Source organism: Macrobrachium nipponense, chromosome 11, assembly GCF_015104395.2.
Source record: "Macrobrachium nipponense isolate FS-2020 chromosome 11, ASM1510439v2, whole genome shotgun sequence".
Taxonomy (NCBI): Eukaryota; Metazoa; Arthropoda; class Malacostraca; order Decapoda; family Palaemonidae; genus Macrobrachium; species Macrobrachium nipponense.
The window spans coordinates 51,134,999-51,157,531 of record NC_061087.1 but is presented as its reverse complement, the minus strand read 5'-3'; the positions used below and the strand labels follow the sequence as shown (position 1 = coordinate 51,157,531).

At 36.1% G+C, this 22,533-nt stretch overlaps 1 protein-coding gene across 2 annotated transcripts in view; it reads right to left on the bottom strand.

Annotated features, from left to right (window-relative positions):
* Positions 1–6,173: 6,173 nt before the first annotated feature.
* The window catches only part of LOC135205819 (hydroxymethylglutaryl-CoA synthase 1-like), a 640,683-nt gene continuing 624,323 nt past the window's right edge, over positions 6,174–22,533 (bottom strand). For both annotated transcript variants that reach the window (XM_064236994.1, XM_064237005.1), the window contains exon 10: positions 6,174–7,745. In XM_064236994.1, the coding sequence (XP_064093064.1) occupies positions 7,543–7,745 (203 nt within the window). In that variant the 3' untranslated portion in view covers positions 6,174–7,542. The remainder of the gene's footprint in view (positions 7,746–22,533) is intronic.

The window sequence follows — 22,533 nt, the reverse complement described above, 5'->3', positions numbered from 1 at the left end:
AGGCGATACTCAAGTCAAAACTTAACGCCAGAAATATGATAAAAGCCATAAACACATGGGCAGTACCAGTAATCAGATACAGCGCAGGAATAGTGGAATGGGCGAAGGCAGAACTCCGCAGCATAGACCAGAAAACTAGGAAACATATGACAGTACACAAAGCACTACACGCAAGAGCAAATACGGACAGACTATACATAACACGAAAGGAAGGAGGGAGAGGACTACTAAGCATAGAGGACGGCGTCAACATCGAGAACAGAGCACTGGGGCAATATCTGAAAACCAGTGAAGACGAGTGGCTCAAGAGGGCATGGGAAGAAGGACTGATAAAAGTAGATGAAGACCCAGAAATATACAGAAACAGGAAAAGGATAAACAGAACAGCGGAATGGCACAACAAACCAATGCACGGACAATACATGAGACAGACTAAAGACTAATATTCATATGCGAGTATTTTAAAGAAATAAAATATTCTTTCCATTGACTATTTTACATATGGACAACTCTCTCTCTCTCTCTGGAAGTGTTACAAGTACGTATTTAAGTATATATCTTTAAGGGTATTAATATTTAAGATGACTTTGAAATGATATTAATAATATAATCTCAAAGATTAACAGAGTAATAATATAATAATTTAAAGTAAATTTGATGTAGGATGTTATTTAATGTATACATTTGGTATTTGAACTTTCAAAATAGACAATTATAGGCATCTCTCTCTCTCTCTCTCTCTCTCTCTCTCTCTCTCTCTCTCTCTCCAAAAGGGTTGACAAATAGACAAATAGATACTTTGTTCAACCCTCTCTTTCTCTCTCGCTGGAAAAGATATACAGTAGTACCTCGAGATACGAAAGGCTCTACTTATGAAAAACTCAAGATACGAAAGCCAATGTGAAAAATTTTACTGCTCTACATACGAAAAGTTTTCAAGATACGAAAGGTTGTTGCTGTAAATTCCCGAGATTCGCCCGGACCACCGAGAACAATTTTAAAACTCCCGCGCCGCCAACTGAGTAAACTCGCCACCATCCTCCCGCTCTCCCATTGGTTCCTGATGCTAGTCACCCCATAAGGTCCTGCTCTCCTATTGGTCAGCCTCTACCCCTTGTGCGTTAAGTATTCTATTGGTAAAAGGTTGCTGTAAATTGAAAAACTTATTCATGCAATACATTTAATAAAAAAAAACATTTGGTAAAGATAGAATAAAGAATAAAAATGAATGGTTATTATACTGTTTGGTAGTTTCAGTAGTTGAAGAGAGATAATGAAAATTTATGGCTTACTGTGTAAAAGTGATTGCTTGGCGATCATTCGATACTCATAAGTGCTGGATGTAAACAGACGTTTGGAAGCTTTTTTTTGTTTGTTTATTATAGTTAATGGTTACTTAATAATTATTTGAAATGAGTAAATGCAATACATATAATAAACAAAATTGTGAATTAGATATCATAAAATATAAAATAAATCAGACTATCAACAAATACGTAATTTTTAGAATTCTTCTTCTTTTTTATTATTACGTTACGTATACGTATGTTTCATTATAGCTGTCAGTAACTCGGTATCTCCATTAGGTAAAGATAGAATAAAGAATAGAATTGAATGGTTATTACACTATTTGGTAGTTTCATTAGCCCATAAACGCCGAAGCAGTAAAAAAAAAAATGTCTCCCGTGTCCCGGAGACGTTTCAGAGTGAGCGCGGAAGCGGAAAAAATATTTTTTTCAAAAAATCACAGCGCGCTTAGTTTTCAAGATTAAGAGTTCATTTTTGGCTCCTTTTTTTGTCATTGCCTGAAGTTTAGTATGCAACCATCAGAAATGAAAAAGATTATCATTATTATATATAAATAATGCGATATATGATAGCGCAAAAACGAAATTTCATATATAATTGTATTTAAATCGCGCTGTGCGCAAAACGGTTAAAGGTAACAAGTTACTTTTTTTTCGTTGCAATGTACACTAAATTGCAATCATTTTGGTATATAACACATTGTAAAACGATAAAAGCAACACAGAAAATATTATCACAAAATAATGCATGAATTCGTAACGCACGGACGTACACAAATAATTTTTTCAAAAATTCACCATAAATCTAAATATTGTCCTAGAGACTTCCAATTTCTTTCAAAATGAAGACAAATGATTGAATATTACTATACTGTAAGAATATTAGCTTACAAATGCAGTTTTCGACCATATCTGACCAGTTAAAGTTGACCGAATGTCGAATTTTTTTTATATATATTTTTTATATGCAATTATTTCGGAAATAAGAAAAGCTACAACTTTCAAATATTTTTCGTTTTATTCTACATGAACTTGCGCACATTTACATATATAAAACTCTATGAAATGCCTAATATGAAACGGAGCAAATATTCCGAGAATGGGACTTACGCATTTCGGAGATTTGTGGCGGAGAATCCGCGCGCGGAGGGAAGGAAAGTTTTTTTTTAAAAATTCACCATAAATTTAAATATTGTGCTAGAGACTTCGAATTTGTTTCACGATAAAGGTAAATGACTGAATATTACTAGACTGTAAGAGTTTTATCTTACAATTGCGTTTTTCGACCATTTTGGTAGAGTCAAATTTGACCGAACGTGGTTTTTTTTCTATTTATCGTGATTTATATGCAAATATTTAAAAAATGAGAAAATCTACAACCTTCAACTATTTTTTGTTGTATTATACATGAAATTGCGCACATTTTCCTATATAAAACTTTATGTAACGGCTAATTTAAAATGGTGCAAACATTACCACAATCGCACGTATGATTTTTTCGGAAGAGTTACCGCGCGTACGTAAAGAAAATTTAATTTTTTTCATAAATTCACCATAAATCGAAATATTGTGCTAGAGACTTCCAATTTGTTGCAAAATGAAGGTAAATGCTTGAATATTACTAGAATATAAGCGTTTTAGCTTACAATTGCGTTTTTCGACCATTTCGGTAGAGTCAAAGTTGACCGAAGGTTGAAAATTTGTCACTTATCATTTTTTATATGAAAATATTTCAAAATTGATAAAAGCTACAACCATGGGTTGTTGTTAGTTGTATTGTGCATGAAATTGCGCACATTTTCATATATAAAACTTTATGTAGCGGCTAATTTAAAATGGTGCAAACATTGCCACAATCGCATGTATGATTTTTTTCGGAAGAGTTACCGCGCGGACGTAAGGAAAAAGTTTTTTCATAAATTCACCATAAATCGAAATATTGTGCTAGAGACTTCCAATTAGTTGCAAAATTAAGGTAAATGATTGAATATTACTAAAATATAAGAGTTTTAGCTTACAATTGCGTTTTTCGACCATTTCGGTAGAGTCAAAGTTGACCGAAGGTTGAAATTTTGGCACTTATCGTTATTTATATGAAAATATCTCAAAGCTGATAAAAGCTACAATCATGAGTATTTTTTTGCTGTATTCTACATAAAAATGCGCACATTTTCATATATAATAGTACATGTAACGGCTAATTCAAAATGGTAAAAAAATTATGTCAAAGTGACGAAATAATTTCCGAGATGTGTCACAGATACTTTTTAGTGCGGCAAGAAAGAAATTCGCCCTTGCGCGCCTGCGTAACGATTGTAAACAAAGCAACACCTTGATCCGTGAACTCCCAGCATCCCCCAAGAGTTTTCGGCTGGTAGGCCTAAAAGTATTTTTCCGCGAATTTGTAAAAAAAACTTTTGTATGTCGACGTAAAATACGTCCAGTCGGCACCCGAGACAAAAAATGTCGACGTAAAATACGTCCAGTCGGCGTTTAAGGGTTAGTTGAAGAGAGATACTAATGAAAATTTATGGCTTACTGTGTGCTAGGAAAAATGATTGCTTGGCGCTCGTTCGATTCTCGTAGAGTGACTGTAAACAATCAATTGGAAGGTTTGTTTTTTGTTTGTTTGTGTATTATAGTTAATGATTAATTAATAATCATTTGAAATGAGTACATACTGATTATTTATACATTTTATTGGCATATTCTAAGCTTTTAGCTCTTAGGTTTAGATGTCAGAATCATAGACTAGGCTACAGTAGCAACCGCTACCATAGGCTAGGCTTATTGCTAAGGGACATATGCTAAAGTCCTAATATATGCAGTAAAAATGGGGTTGAACATTGCATGCAGTTGAATATTACTCAAGTATGTACAGTATTTTGCCTTTTTGGAGTCATATTTCTTCCGTCGTATCCCTAGAACATGTGTTTTAGGCCTGGAAATGTAATTTACTGGGGTGTTTTTGGAGGGCTTGGAACGGATTAGCCATTTTACATGTAAAATGTGTTCCAAGATACGAAAAAATCATGATACGAAGGCCGTCTCGGAACGGATTAATTTCGTATCTCGAGGTACCACTGTATGTATTTATGGGAGGGGAAGAATTGTTGCCTATATAAGTTCATTTCAATCTTTTGATATTTTAAGGAGCTGTTCTCTCTCTCTCTCATATTTCAAATGGCAAAATATTTAAGATGACTTTGAAATTATATAAATAATATCAATTCAATGGTATTTGTGCTTTCACGATAGGCAGATGTAAGCATTTTTTGAGGGAATTTCTAACCAGCGAATACAGGGGAACAATGTAATTTTTCTTTTATTCATTACATAACATAAATCACTAAGGCTGGGTGTGCGTGAGCATATGGGCGAATGAGAGAGAGAGAGAGAGAGAGAGAGAGAGAGAGAGAGAGAGAGAGAGAGAGAGAGAGAGAGAGAAAGTTTTCCAAGGCTAGTCTGACAGATGTTCATACGACTGCATGAGTTCAAGTACCTATGATGCTTTTTAATCTAATGACAAAAATATTCATATGCCAGACTATATAAATAAGAATAATGATGTAAATATGTAATCTTCAACAGGCTTAGAATTACATCATCAGAAATTATACTAATACAGTTAGAGAACACCATGATGGTATGCTTGCCTTAGTGAGGTGGGCAAAGGCCATTACCATAACTTACAAAATTAGATAGTATTCTGTGAGGGGGAAGACCCCTAACATACTTAAAAACACAGATTTTACCGTTTCTTCTTCTTTACGGTAATATGTACTGTATCTGAATACCAGTAAGTACAAAGCTTCAAAATAACCTATAATGGGAATGGCTGTAAAGATCAAGAAAATATTTTTCCATTTTTCCAGAATATACATCACAATATTGGGGTACGTCTTGTATGATGTGTTGGCCTATAAGAAACTAACTTTCATTCTGTTTTATAAGATTAGCACAAACAAAAATGCCATTTCATGAATATAGAGCCAACCTTCCAATGGAATTTACACCTTATTTCAAAAGAATGATGCTTGCAGTTTTGAATTGGGTTTGAATTAATATGAGCTTTATTTTTATTTCTGTCTAACTACCTGCAAAGTATTAAGGCCTTATTATTATTGTTAATAGGGCTTAGTTTTTCCAGACCTCTGAGTCTGGAAAAACTAAGCCCTATTAATAATAATAATAAGCCCTTAATACTTTGCAGGTAGTTAAACATAAAGAGGTAATAAGAACCATTAGTATAAAACCACAATGCTGCATTTTCATATGACTCAGAGAAGCTATTATATATGTGTACCATCACTTTAATACTGTTTGGTAAGAGAAAAAAATTCAATATGGTAAAATCCATTTAATTGAAAAAAAAATTTAACCTGAATTTTTACTCTAAAATGTCATATTGCATACCAATAATGTATTTTAAGAAGCATCTTTTCCCAAACTTCCATGTATTATAATTGTAATATTAAGGTTATCCATAACTTGAAAATTTTTGAATAATGTCAAATTTCTAATACATACCTGAATTTCTTGACACTCCCTCTCCCTACCATATCACATCAATACTAATCTGTCTGATAAATATTGAAACGAATCATGTATTTCATTTAAATGTAACATATCAGTGATTATTTTTGTTGTGTGTAAGTTATACATTAAAAGCTATGTTGGTTTATATTTTCCTTCACAGACCTTTAGAATCAATAAAACATGAGAAAAACATGGATAAAGGCCCTACTCCCCAGAATTATTCATGTCTAACTCATCAATAAGAATACATGACTAACTTATGGCACACCTTAAGCAAACAGGGATTCCCTTGCCAATGGATACCTTCAAGGGTTAATGAAAGTTAGCTTTCATAAATCTACAATTTATTTAAAAGTGTACAACACTATAGACAACACTGATGTTTGAAAATGGATACTGGAATTAATAATCATTTAATTCTACAATCAACAATCACAACATACATTCATATCCTTAATTTCACATCTGATTGGGTAACTTAATAGGTGGTTACATCTGCTAATTCTATGGATGCTAAACTAACAAGAATATGTTCTTTGTAATAAATGGTCATATCTCTACTGATTTTGCACCGCATGTTCACGACAAGACACCAAATGTTCTTAATGACTAACTGAAATACCCCTTATCAATACAGTTTATTACACAAGATCAAGGAAATAATTACCATTTACGACACACAAGATCAACTGTAAATTTTTTACACTAAAAGTAAATGCTGGTAATAATGAAAATTATGTATTACAAAATAATTGGATGATTTTTTAATTACTGTACATAAATTGCAAGTGGTAAAATAATTCCAGAAAGGTATGCTTGGTACCTACATGTGATAACTGCTTGGTAACTACCACCAGGGCAGTCTTAACATATTGGCATGCTGGGCAGTTACCCGGGGGCCCCAAACTAATCTATGTATGTTGTGACTTGCTGAAGACCACTGACTTCAAGCTAATTGTAAATCAACAATTTCACTGCTTAGAAATTTTACAAATATTTGTGTTGAGCCCTTAATGATAAACAATTCATACTAATTTCATACTGTGCCACCCATCTCCATCCTTAAGGTTGACCATATGAGTTTCACTGATATGTTGAAATTTTTGTGTTTTTCAAAGCGGCTCATGCTAATGTGTTCAAATGTTTGTGCTGATTAGTCAATCCTCTACAGCACTTGTTTTTTGAATGTTTAAACAATGAGTTTGTTGGATGTACCAATACAATAAATATAGGTTACATTTTATCGAACATATACATTTCTTTTCCTATAAGTATGTGGTTGTGTAAGCAGGCGCCCCAGTGCACTGCTTTGACCAGAGCCTATACGGTTAAGACAGATGACCCTAACAACAACCTGCAGTAAACCAAAGTTCTTCCAAGTAATTTTTACAATATGGTACACACACATATATACATAATAATGAAACACAAGTCAAAAGAAAATCATTACCATGAATATAATCGGTAACATCAACAGCAATTTTTTTTGTAAAGCAGTATACCTGGTAGGAACCACATAAATGCAAGTACTAATAACAAAATAATACAAATATTCTTGGAAATACCTCTGAATCGCATGCATCCTAATAGACAAAAAACTGAAGAAACCAAAGGCATGTATGGTAATTGAGTTACAACCACTAACAGTACTACATATAGCAAAGCTCTCCCTGGTATTTTAAAGCATGTTTAATTATTAAACATTTTGTGGCAAAGGATCTGTTGACATAAATGATGATTCCTTAACTAAATTAAGTGATGTGCTTGAAACACAATCTGTGCTATCAACACAAATTAGAGGACGGCGTTCATACTGGCGACGATACATTTCATCTATGTGTGTCAGGTACCAAGTACCAGGGAACAAAGATTCCACTTTGCCAACGGGAGAGTATGGTGCTGAAAGAAGAAAGGATTTATTTTATAAAGCATGTAGTTAAAAGCAACAAATATTCAAATTAGTATTAGTAAGTTATCTTACTTGAACATTACTGACACTGAGGAGAGAGAGGTAAGGAGAATTAAACATACCAGTAGTAATATCCGAATGAAAAAACCCACAGATCTCTGTACGTAGTAGTTTAGGAATTTCAGCTGACAAAAAATAAAAAGCAATAAAATCTTTAAAATGCTTTCAATGGTATAAATTATTGAAAAATTCTTACAGAAGTAACAATTATGTTCTGCAAAATTACAAAATAGCACAAAAGCCAGTCTTTAAACAAGCTAATGAAGTGACTAAAATTTCCTATGAGGTTAACATCGCCTCAATAAAATGGGATAAAATGTACTTTCATGAGCCTGATATGGTACATGCACTCCAAATGAATATTTGATCTTATTTGATCCAGTGACAGTCTGGTCCAGCGACCTGACAATGGAATCATTTGGTTATTTAGTATCATGACAAAAAAGGTTGAAAGGTAAACATGTGACACATTAATTACTAATGATCTATCAACAGATAAAAATGGTTGAACACCATACATAATATTGACAGTTTTTGAAACATTGATGACTTTATCGACACCATTATTTAAAACTTCCTCTATGGAACCTGAATTAGGATGTTACCTTCTCGCGTCTACAATACATGATGGGGTTAACCAGTATGTGTTTCAGTCTTTAGTCAAACCACTAGTCACCTGTGACCACTGACATATTTAAGTTTCTTGAAGGTAATTCGCAGGCTGTGGATACTCTTCCTTCAACCATGACCATCTATAATCCTCCACCATAGATTATACTGTAAATTGCAGTATAACCAATGCCACTGGAATTTCTCTGTCTCTCTCAGATTGGTCTTCTTTAATAAAATGGGTTGATCCAGAGCTGCCGACTCAAAACAACAGCTCTCTCCTTTTCGACTACTTTAAGGTACTCCATGCAGATTTGGCAACACACGAGGAAATCTCTGTCACAGTCTTAATTAATACTGTCATTTGCTACTTGTAGCAATATCTTAACTTGAATATTGCCTGTAATTATGATTAGATGAATTTCTAAGATGTGTGATAAAAATTCAAATCAATCTGAAGGTATTTTGGTGAAAAATGATGCTTAAACAAATAAAAAAAAAAAGAACTGGACCAACAAATTGGTTTAGAATACTGACAAAGCATTTTCCTTCACTGTACAGCATAGAGTTGTGTTAATAATTATAACTAGCCTTTCAGGAAAAACTGCTTTGTGGCTTTAGGAGTCCATACACAGAGTACAGTACAGTTAAGAAAAACCATACATATACAATAAAATGAAGATAAACCTATTTATCAAGTTTCCATTTCCTTTTCAAAAGCATTCAGCTTTCTGCTATTCATCATTTATTTTCACCATTTGATAGTTAAAGTTTTCTACATATTCCTTTTTTTAAATGTATAAGGTACTATCTGTTGTTTGTCCTTGCAGGGTTTACTCTAATGGTTCTACAGACCTATAAATTTCAATGAATTCTCTCATAGTTGGTTTTGGCCAGAATAGTGCCTTTAATAGATACAGTGATGAGTATAAAAGAACTTAAGGCAAAAGGGCTCTTTCCCCTGCCAACAGAGATAACCCAGTTTTCCTTCACCATTCTCACAATGCACAAACAAATTGGTTGAGATCCCCATTTCTCTACTACTAGGAGTAGTGAAAGTAACTGACTGGTCTGTCTTTAAATCAGATTGTTGTTACCCAAATTTGGCAAAATTCGTGGATATCATTGCAGAAAGCCAAATGCCTAGTATTCAGACCCTGTAAAAATCTCTTATTCCTTGATGATGTGACAGTTGAGCCTAATTGTTAAATCCTGGTGGTACCTAGTACATCCATCAATGTGGGGATTTTGGATTAGTTTTGTCATGCATTCAGATTTTGCTGTCAACTGATTATTTTTCAGATTTTATTAATAAAAATCACTAGTCAATGGTTTCTTTTCATTATACATGGATAATTTCAGCTTTCGGGTTCAGGACTCGTGGCTTAACTGATTTTCAGAATTTTCTGTAGAACCTATTTCCAATTATTAGCAGAAACTTTGGTAATTTGCGGGTTTTTTCATGAAGCAATATTCACTAATTACTTATTTTCATATCTTCATGATCATAAATTTTTTACAATAAAACAATTATTTACAGGACTAATTTTCAAATATTAAGATTAATAATAATAAAATATTTTGGAATAAGACCCTCTTTTAAACGAAGTCTGTTGAATAAAATTGCAGAATTCTGCGAATGAATCTTTTATATTATCTTTTCAATTTTTGTTATTAGTGCTCGCTTCTCTTCTTCAGCGAGACTTCTTAATAATTGGCCAATTACATATTAAGTAGTGTCAACTGAGCCAGAGAAGCAAGTAATAAGAAAAATAGAAAAGATATATAAAATTAATTTGCTTAATTCTGCCATTTAATTCAACAGATTAATAATAATATTGTAGGTATCTGTAATAATAAAGGTAACACAGTGGTATCTCGACATACGAAAGTCCCAGCTTATGAAAAATTCAAGTTACGAAAGCAAATACGAAGATTTTTTTGGCTCTACATACAAAAATAGTTCAGGTTACGAAAGGTTGTTGATGTAAAGTCCTGAGATTCACCCGGACCACTGATAACAATTTTAAAACTTGCGCGCCGCCAACTGAGTAGACTCACCACCATCCTCCCGCTCTCCCATTGGTTCCTCTTGCTAGTCACTGCCATAAGATCCTGCTCTCCTATTGGTCAGCGTCTCTCCCATCGTGCATCTACGTCTTTAAAGGCGTTCTTCGGTCACTCCGAAGCAGCATCGTTTGTGTACGCACGCGGAATTAGTTTGTTCTATACGATTTCGTTTATTAACGTAAATTCGTTAGTGATTTCGTTGTAGTACTACTTTATCGTGTTGTGTGAGAACTTTAGTACATATACTACATAACTTAATTACGTACAGTATACGTACTCATGGGTCCCAACAAAGTTGATGAAGTTCACAGAAAGAAGAGGATGCTTTCTGTGGAAACGAAGATGGAGATCACTAAAAAATATGAAGCTGGCATGCGGTTGAGTGTGATCGCTAAGGATTACGGCCGAAATCCGTCGACGATAGGCACCATCCTTAAGCAGAAGGAAGCCATCAAAACAGCTACACCTTCCAAGGGCATGACTATTTTGTCTAACAAGAGGAGCCACGTGCACGAGATGGAGAGGCTGCTTCTTGTCTGGATAAAAGACAAAGAAATCGCTGATGATACGATAACTGAGACAGCAATCTGCCACAAGGCCAGCGCTATTTTCGGCGATTTGATTGCCCAGGCCAAAGACGACGGAGGAGAAGGGACATCAACGCCAACCCCAGACTTCAAGGCTTCTCATGGGTGATTTGAAAAATTCCGGAAACGGACTGGCATCCATTCGGTGGTGCGGCATGGGGAGGCGGCCAGCTCGGACACGAAAGCAGCCGAAGCCTTTATTAAGACGTTCGACGAGATGACGATCAACAAGGGCTACAGTTCTCAGCAAGTCTTCAACTGTGATGAGACTGGTCTTTTTTGGAAAAAAATGCCCCGTCGGACGTACATCACGATGGAAGAGAAGAAGCTACCCGGGCATAAGCCTATGAAAGACAAGCTTACGCTCGCACTTTGTTCCAACGCCAGTGGGGATTGCAAGGTGAAGCCCCTACTGGTCTATCATTCGGAGACTCCTCGAGCCTTCAAGGCCCACAAAGGAGAAGCTTCCAGTGATGTGGAGGGCTAATGCGAAAGCCTGGGTAACGAGACTTTTGTTCACTGAGTGGGTAAATCTCTGTTTCGGGCCGACAGTGAAGAAATTCTTGGAAGAGAAGCGCCTCCCTCTAAAATGTCTGCTGTTGTTGGACAATGCCCATGCTCACCCTCCAGGCCTCGAGGAAGATATCCTAGCGGAGTATTCTTTTATCAAGGTTCTTTATCTTCCGCCTAACACCACCCCTCTCCTCCAGCAGCCCATGGACCAGCAAGTGATATCGAACTTCAAGAAGCTGTATACGAAACATCTTTTCAAGAGATGTTTTGACATCACCGATACCACAAACCTCACCTTGCGTGAATTTTGGAAGGAGCATTTCGATATCGTGATATGCATCCGACTCATCAATCAAGCTTGGCAGGAGGTTTCGAGGCGAACCTTCAATTCTTCGTGGAGGAAACTCTGGCCTGATGCCGTATCTGCCCGACACTTCGAGGGATTGGACGTGGGCGAAGCTGGTGCAGATTCAGAAACAGTTGACGATCCTGAAACTGTTTTGCAACCAGATCTTGACGAGATCGTTGCACTCGGCAAGTCCATGGGGCTGGTCGTCGACGAGGATGACATCAATGACCTTCTCGAGGAGCACCAAGAGGAGCTTACGACCGATGACCTGAAGGAGTTGGAAGCCATGCAACATAATGTCGTTCAAGAAGAGTTCTCTAGCAGCGGCGAGGAGGAGGAGGAAGACCCTATGACAACGGCAGAAATTAAGGATGCTCTAGCTGCTTTTCATAAGGTGCAATCATTTGTAGAAAAGAGACACCCAGAAAAGGCTTACACAGGTCGTAAGCTTGCACAGTTCGATGACGTTTGCCTGAGTCGTTTCAGGAACATTGTCAAAAGCAGGCAGAAGCAATCTTCCTTGGATAGTTATTTTTTAAGAGGCCTTTAATAGAAGTAAGCAAACAGGAAGATCCAAGTGATACTACGAAAAAACAGAAAGTTGAAAATGGTAAAGAAATTGAAATAAGAAAAAAAAAAACAAAAAAAAACGTAAGTATAAAAGTAAAAAAAATGTAAAAATCAAAAAAGAAAAAAAAAGAAATTTAATTTTAAGTTTTTTGTAAAGTTAAGTGTTACGGTTTTGTGCCATTTGTTAATATGTTTTGTAAAGTTTAGTCTCTATGTTTCCTGACATTTTTTAATGTGTTTCGTAAAGTTAAGTGTATGTACGTACGAGTTTTCTGCCGTTTATCCTCCTCCTCTGTCGCCACTTTCGGAGATCGCCTCACTCGAAAGGTAAGGTTCCACATGTTACTACATATGTACGTACAGTATTTCTTGTATACCATGTACACTAATACACTTTATTTACAGGTACTATGTAGTACATAGTAGTAGTACGTATTAAGTTAGGCACTGAATGGTCCAAATTGTTGTATTTCATTGTTTATTGGTCAATTTAGCTTTATTAAAAATTTACTGGGGTGTTTTTGTAGGGCTTGGAACGAATTAGGCAATTTACATGTAAAATGCGGTTCAAGATATGAAAAGCTCAGGTTACGAGGGCTGCCTCGGAATGGATTAATTTTGCATCCTGAGGTACCACTGTAAGTAATAATTAAAAAAAAAAACAAAAAAAAAAAAAAAAAAAATAATAATAATAATAATAATAATAAGAGAGAGAGAGAGAGAGAGAGAGAGAGAGAGCAGAGAGAGAGAGACGAGAGAGAGAGAGAGAGAGAGAGATGAGAGAGAAGAGAGAGACTTGTGTAAGTACGTACAAGTTTTCTGCCGTTTGTCCTCCTCCTCTGTCGCCACTTTCGGAGATCGCCTCACTCGAAAGGTAAGGTTCCACATTTTACTACATACGTACATATGTACGTACAGTATTTCTTGTATACCATGTACACTAATACACTTTATTTACAGGTACTATGTAGTACATATTAGTAGTACGTATTAAGTTAGGCACTGAATGGTCCAAATTGTTGTATTTCATTGTTTATTGGTCAATTTAGCTTTATTAAAAATTTACTGGGGTGTTTTTGTAGGGCTTGGAACGAATTAGGCAATTTACATGTAAAATGCGGTTCAAGATATGAAAAGCTCAGGTTACGAGGGCCGCCTCGGAACGGATTAATTTCGTATCCTGAGGTACCACTGTAAGTAATAATTTAAAAATAATAATAATAATAATAATAATAATAATAAAATAAAATAATAATAACAATAACAATTAGAGAGAGAGAGAGAGAGAGAGACTTGTGTATGTGTCAGGGAATTTCATAATGTTAGTAACACCATCTATTAACTGGATCTGAAGTTACAGTATTTGCGAAGTTTCTGTTAACGATTTTGTCCTTGTATTTTTCCGTTCCATAATAGACTTGGAAAAATAAATTTTGTATTTTCTTTAGTCACGTTATAATCACCTTGCCGTGCAGTAAGTGGATTAACTGCCTGCGTTTATACGGAATATTGTTATATCAGTTTTTGTGAAATGTGTTTATCTTTAAAATTTTTAAGTCTTTAAAAGTGTATTTAAAATAGTCTATAAATGTGTATTTAATTAAAATTCTTTACAAATTAAGTTATTAAAATAAGTGTAGTGTTAATCATAAGTGTAGTTAAATTTCACAAAGTATGTTTCTTTCCTTATGTTTTCAGCTAGGGTAATCTTCGACCCTTGGGGAAACAGTGCATGACCTTAAACAATCCCGGAGCAATTACTGCACTTTTTGAAAATACTTGAACTATTATCACAGGTTCCCGTTGTTACATTGAAGCATACGTTATATAAGTGACTCTGAATCCGAAATTCAAATTGGTGTATTATCTAGCGTATGATAAATGTCATAGAGACCCATGAACAGTGACTTGTGTTATGTACTGTGTTGTAAGGTTTATTTTTCTTGAGCAATTGCTGAGGTATTTATTCGTAACAAGACATTTGGTGATTTATTTTGGTAATTGATATTAAAAGGGTGTCAGACAGATAAGTTACTTAATATTTTTGTTGTTTGTTATTTGTTTATTTCCTTATTTCAATCATCTATCTTTAATTTCATAATCCATAGTGGTGTTAATATATTAAAATTTTGTAATTAAACATTATTTCTAAATTTCTGAATTTGTTTTACCATACCAAATCACAAATAAGCAGTGCTATCTTTACCAGGGAAAAAAGTCTTCGGAATTCCCTGACAGTATGTATGTGCAAGTTTTCTGCCGTTTGTCCTCCTCCTCTGTCGCCACTTTCGGAGATCGCCTCACTCGAAAGGTAAGGTTCCACATTTTACTACATGCGTACATACGTACGTACAGTATTTCTTGTATACCATGTACACTAATACACTTTATTTACAGGTACTATGTAGTACATATTAGTGGTACGTATTAAGTTAGGCACTGAATGGTCCAAATTGTTGTATTTCATTGTTTATTGGTCAATTTAGCTTTATTAAAAATTTACTGGGGTGTTTTTGTAGGGCTTGGAACGAATTAGGCAATTTACATGTAAAATGCGGTTCAAGATATGAAAAGCTCAAGTTGCGAGGGCCGCCTCGGAACGGATTAATTTCGTATCCTGAGGTACCACTGTAAGTAATAATTTTAAAATAATAATAATAATAATAATAATAATAATAATAATAATAATAATAATAATAATAATAATAATAATAATAATAATAAGAGAGAGAGAGAGAGAGAGACTTGTGGAAAGAAACAGGTTTTGAGGCTTTGCCTGGTAATAAACTGGTTTTCTGCCCTCATAAGAAAAACCTCATTAGAGTGAACCTTCCAATAGGAGGGACCTCATTATAGTTTTCTCGGCCGTTATAGGTACACCACTCAGAAATGATACTAATGAAGTTATATTAGTGATATCAAATATATATTATTGTGATATTGATATGTATACTAAAATTATATCTAAGTGCTCCAGGATGATAGTTTAAGATACATTTGGTGTTTAAACTATTAAAATAGGCAGTTATAAGCATTTTTAGAGGGGGTGTCAAGAATTTGCGGATTTTAGCTATGCTTTTTTTTTTTTCTTTTTTTTGTATGGTGTTTTTACGTTGCATGGAACCAGTGATTATTCAGCAACAGGACCACGTCGAGTGTGAACTTCTATCATCAGAAATATACATCTCTCACTTCTCAATGGAATGCCCGAGAATCAAACTCGCAACCACCGAGGTGGGATGCCAACACCATACCAACCACGCCACTGAGACGATTTTTCTCATTTTATCGGTTATTGTCCCTATTACCTGCGAATAACAGGTCGACTGTAAAAAGGAAAATTTAATTTTTAGCCTAACTTCTCGAATAATGAAATAACCACGGCTTGCAGTTTCTCCTGTGTTTGACTTTGAGCTATTTTTTAGGAAATGTAAAAGCGTATAGGCGGACCTACTCCACTGGATAGCAATGTCACAACTTTAAACAAAACAGTGGGATGTAATAAAGACTTTCCACTATTAGTTTTTGTTATCAAACTATAGTTTTCAATGATTTTGTTAGTTACCAGTGAAATAACACAGGAGACATAATTCTCAAATTCTTACAATAGTTACTGCTAAGTTGAAATATGGTACCATCCCACATCATATGAGTGGTACTTTTGTTTCGACTTGTTAAACAAGTTCCAATTACTTACCAACTCATCTCATTGAGTATTAACTGAATAGTCAATAAAATAACCTAATATTTAATATCAATGAATATAGCTTATCTATGTGGTATTTCATTGTAGTTCTGTTAGGCTAGAGTTAATTTTAAATATTTGCTAGTTTACAAATATCAGAAATACATCTTGAACTAAATCTTAGCATTCAAGCATGCATGTTTGAACTAAATCTTAGCATTCAAGCATGCATGTTTGTGTAAAATAAATAAATGAATAAAATATTAAATAATAGTAATATTGGTTAACTATTTTCAATGTAGTGCCACATAATTTAAGTCGATATCTTCTTCTTCTTCTTCTTCCCAGCTTGTTCCCATTTTTATATGGGGTCGCCGTTTCGGATGAGCCGTTTCCATCTATTTCTATCCTGCGCTTCTACCTCATCAATTCCCTTCTCTTGTAAGTCTCCTCTCACACAGTCCATCCATCTCTTTCTTGGTCTCCCTCTTCTTCTTCTTCCTTGCACCTCCACCCCCATAGTATGTTTCCCAGCGTGGTCCTCATCTCTCCTCAACAGGTGTCCATACCATCTCAGCCTCCCCTCCTGCACTTTCTTTGATACTTCCACCATCTTAGTCGACCCCCTTATGTAGTCATTTCTGATCCTATCCTCTCTTGTCACCCCAGACATCCACCTAAGCATTCTCATTTCTGCCACATCCATCTTCTTCTGCTCTGTTTTTCTCATGCTTGCTGTTTCCGTACCATACAGCATTGCTGTTCTTACCACCGTCTTGTGAAATTTTCCTTTTAACCTAAGCGGCACTCTTTTGTCACAAAGAACTCCAGAGGCCGCTCTCCAGTTGTTCCAGCCTGACTGTACCCAATGTTTTACTTCTTCTTCCATACTTCCTCCAGCGTTAACAAAAGATCCCAAATACTTAAACTTATCAACTCTCCTTATTTGCTCTCCACCAAGCTGAATACTTTCTCTATCATCCCCCTCAGTGGTGGTACACATATATTCTGTCTTAGATCTACTTATTCTCATTCCTCTGTCCTCCAGTACTTGTCTCCATCTTTCCAATTTCACTTCCAGATCTTCCCTGCTCTCTGCACACAGAACAATGTCATCTGCATACAATATGTTCCATGGTACTGTCTCCCTTACTTCCTCTATTATAACATCCATCACTCAGAGCCGACCCCTGGTGTAATCCTACTCTCACCTCAAAACCTTCTATCTCCCCAACACTGCTCCTCACTCTGGTAAATACATTCCGGTACATCTCTTGTATCAATCGCACATACTTCTCTGGCACCATCTTCTCCATCAGACTCCTCCATACCTTGTCTCGGGACTCGGTCATAAGCCTTTTCTAGGTCAATGAATACCATATGTAGGTCCCTTTGTCTTTTCCCGAAGTTCTCCATCATTTGCCTCAGACAGAATATACCATCTGTTGTTCCCCTTCCCTTCATAAATTCCATCTGCTCTTTACCTATTTGTACTTCTTCTCTCAGTCTAGCATCTATCATCCTTTCCAGTATCTTCAAAGTGTGGGACATCAATTTAATGCCCCTATAATTACCACACTCTTGGACATCGCCTTTCCCTTTAAAAATTGGGATCAATATACTCCCACGCCACTCATTTGGTATCTTTTCCTGTTCAAGGATCTTTATCATAAGATCGTACAGTATATCCACTCCTTCATCTCCTAATGCTTTCCATGCCTCCACCGGAATCATGTCTGGTCCGGTTGCCTTCCCATTCTTCATCTTCTTCAGCGCATTTAGTACCTCTTGCCTAGAAAACCTCATTACCATGCCAATGTTCACTTGCCCATCCTCTCTTATTAGTCTATTATTTTCTTCATTTAACAACTGTTCGAAATATTCTTTCCATCTCTTCACAATGTCTTCCTCCTTTCTAAGTACCACACCATCTTGATCCTTTATTTGTTTGATATGTGTAATATCTTTGGTGCTCTTATTTCTAGCCTTTGATAGCTTGATCATCTTCTTTAATCCTTCCTTTGTCCCCAGCTCATTATACACATCATCATACACCTTTGCTTTAGCTTGGGCTACCACCTTTTTCACCACCTTGTTTTTCTCTCTGAACCTATCTCTGTCTTCCACTGACTGTGACTCTTCCCATCTTTTCTTTGCCTCCTTCTTATCTTTTACTACTTTCTCAATGTCTTCATCCCACCACCAACTCTCCTTTTCTTCCCATATGATACCAGATGTCTCTCCTAGCAGCCGCATTTCGTGCCCACCATTCTTGAACATCTTCAATCCCTATATCAATATCCTCCAAAACCCTCCTCTTAAACTCTCTCTTCTTATCCCCTTCCTTCTCTAATTTGTACCATTTAATTTTCCTTATCCCTTTAGCTTTGGTTTTTCTTTCCCTTTTTAACTTCAAATCCATACACAGCAGTCTGTGTTGGGGGGCTACATGGTCGCCTGGAATAACTTTGCAGTTCTTGACCTCCACCAGATTTATCCTTTTATACAAGTAGTCTATCTGGGAGAATCTTCCCCCACTCCTATATGTTATTAGGTGTTCCCTTTTCTTCTTAAAGAATGTGTTTACTATTGCCATGTCGAATGACACAGCAAAGTCCACTACACTCTCTCCTTCTGGGTTTCCCTCCCCAATTCCATGGCCCCCATGCACCCGCCCAATCGCCTCATTTTCACTTCCGACATGGCCATTCAAATCTGCCCCAATCTATCACCCTCTCATGCTCTTCCAGTTCTTGCATTATTCCATCCATGTCTCTCCAGAAATTTCCCTTTTAAATAGCATCACAATCCAGTATTATTATTGCAATACTTCTAGGTCACGCACATCGGAAGTTACTGTTATTGTTGCTCAATTAGATGTCAGTCTCACATTTGTAACACCGATTTCTTATAATATTCATGGTTTTTCTTTATTTGCTATAGACTTATTTTCCTTTGCAGTGCTCCCTCCCCCCACTTTTACGCAGGGATAGGTTCCAGAACCTGCCGCAGAAATGCCAAAATCCCTTCTAAAAATGCTTATAACTTGTTTATACCTGCTAAATAGCTACCCAGTACCCCTTAAACTAAAATGTTTATAACTGTCTATTTTAACCTTTCACTGCTTAATTTGATAGTTCAAACAAAACTATACCTTAAATTATAATACTAAAACCATTTAATATAATTTCAAATATAAATACACCACAAAACATCATCCCCAAACACCCGAAGTAACCTTACATTCCAGTACTCTCCTAGTACTAAAACGCTTAAAACTGCATATTTCAACGGTTCATCGCCAAACGTGACAGTGTAAACAAACATATACCTCAAAATATCATCCCAGAACACCCTAATATTTCAAAGCCATGTTGCAAAATTATGTACCACCCGACAACTGTTATTCTTAAGTATCCCCTACAACTGTTATTCTTAAGTATCCCCTTAGCGCATCGATCTGTGCCTATATTTTATGTATATTGATATTTTCCAGTGTAGTTAGTTGATGTTAAATTTATATTTACTGTACAGGTATGTATTTTAGGATTGTAGAGAGCATATATAAAATTCGTAGGTAGTTTAGAACGACGTGACACATATGTACCTCTGTAAAGTCCTGCTGATCACAATCTCGTACCTCATCTAAGACATGTGTTAAGTCCTTCGTTACCTACTTATCACAACCTTGTATATCATCTCATTAAACAGTGAAAATCATAATTACATACATAGTTCTAGTGCTAAGTATGGTTCTGTAGGAAAATTTGAGTATGGAGAATTTTACTTTAGAAATGTTTAGTAGGTGTCTTAGTAAGTGTTTTTGACTTGGGTGGACATCTGCCATCTGGTAGGTTTTCCGGTTATGACGTCATCAAAGATGGCGGCCGGTCGATTGTGACACTGTCATATCTCTCTCAATACTGGCCCGATTTGGATGAAACTTCAACTATTTCCACTAATTAGAACTTTACAAACTTAAAAGATGAGGGAAAAGTGATGAAAATTTTTCCAATACTTAAGAGTGCCTAATTTTGAGGTATTATTCTGATTTTTTTCACGTCCAATTAATATGCTTTTTTTGCTGCGGGTTGCTGAAATGAAATGAAGATATGGATATCCTAAAATAGTTTAGTGTGTTAAAGAATGGTGCATCAGACTTCAAACCAGATGAAAAGCCATGTATCGTGTAATAAAAGTGATGGGAGTGTGTCAAGTACTGAAAATGGCAGAAGAAAAATCTGGGCAGCTGCAAAAATATTCAATGACATTGTTACTAACCGTTTAAAGGCCCATGAAGTGAAATTGCAGTGTTTTCCTACCATTTAAGTAATGCCTGCTATATACAGTACTGTCAAAAGAGGTCCCTTTTAAAGATTCAAAATGATAAGGAAAAATAGAATATGAAGATGAAACAAGGAAACGATCACGACACCACAGTCCTCAAGCAAGTGTTACTTCTTTTCTAGACCATTTATGCATTATCTGTAACCAGAAATCTCATAAGCAAATTTACCAGAAGTATAGAATAAGGGAGAGCCCAAGAGCTGAAGAGTCTATGAAAGCCACTTTGTACTTACAAGATGATGTTTTCACTCGCACTTGTCACTTGCAAGATGTATCAAGTGTTTCTGGGGCCGATTTACTGTGTATTTACACTAATTCAAATGATGACAAAAGTACACCTCAAGTATCAGAAAAGGTAGTGGCGTTTTCTTTCATAGCTCCTAATATCAAATCTGGTCTAGATAAAGTTATGGATACACCCTCAGTTACATTAGAGACCAGTTTAATATACAAAACGAAAATATCAAAGTCAAAAACAAGGAGCTAAAACTACTGTTGAGTGATAACTTTGGAAATGGTATTAAGTTTTTCCAAGCCTACAAAGGCTAACAAACCACTCATATTTTTTTTCTTCAGGCCTTCAAACAGAAGTAGCGATGTCATAAGAAGTTGCAATCCTGTTACAGAATGTGCGCTCCTTTGAGGGAATCATTGCAAAAGCTTCTAAAGTCCTGTGCATCACCAAATTTATCACCGAGGCCAACAGTTATTCCAAACATAGATAAACACAGCAACTGCAACTAACACTTATCTAAGTGTAGATAATCGTAATTACCAAATAAACCTCCACAAAGGCTGCAAACACAACTGTTAAGACCACTGGCTTTATACAGATCGTCCATGGCTGTGTGTAGCACGTTACCTCGTGGGAGAACCAGGATTCATAACGTAAACAATGGTAACAGACATTAACCAGGTATACAAAGATGATCTCAGTAACCCTATAACGCTATGTGCCATCCATCATGGCGAGTTTGAATAATTGATATTAACTGTTATCAGTAAAGGTATTACCATTGTGGTGGGATCACGAGCTGAAGAAAACAAGTGGCAAACCCCCCCCCTCCCCCAACCTTAACCTAATCACTCCAGCTGCCAAAACTCACCCCAGTCACACTTTCCTCTTTACACTACAGCATACACGCAGGACAACTGACCTATACTTACAAAAAAGAAAAAAAAAAAAAAAAACCACAAAACACATGTACTTACCAACTCCAGATACTCCAGGGCTATCCTGTGCTGTCTGCTAGTCGAGGTCACAGAGATACCAACCACGACAAAGACCACAACCCACAACCCAACAACCCAACAACAAAACCACACCCAAGGACTACAACCCAAAAACTCAATAACAACACAACAACCAAGGACCACAACAACACAACAACCACCAAGGAACACGACCACAACTCAACAACACAGCAACCAACCAAGGAACACAACCACAACCACAACCTCACACATATCAACAAAACTTAACACAACAAAAGACCACTGCACAAACAGCACAAAAAATCACAACAGCACAGGCACAACTCGAAGCAAACAACAATAACTTAACAACACCCAAATAACAAACAAAATCACACAACTCTGCTGAATATCAACGCTTTCACTAAAATGCTGCCAACACTACTGTCTCTCACAACTTCTGATAAAGACTGACCAAAAAAAAGTCAAAACTCAGAACTCTAACAATCAACAGCACCAGCAGACAACCCAGAACTCACCAACAGCCAATACAGTCGTTAACCATCCAACCACAAATTACCCTCTCTCTCTCTCTCTGTCTCTGTCTCTGTCTCTGTCTCTGTCTCTCTCTCTCTCTCTCTCTCTCTCACAGACGTTGTCAAATGGAACTCCATAACTCCTCCATACTATCACCACCTTATAAATGTTGATAAGCGACCCCTGTCAAGCGTTATATTAACCCTCTTACGCCGGAGCGGTAAATAAAAAATTGTCTCCCATGTGCCGGAGAGGTT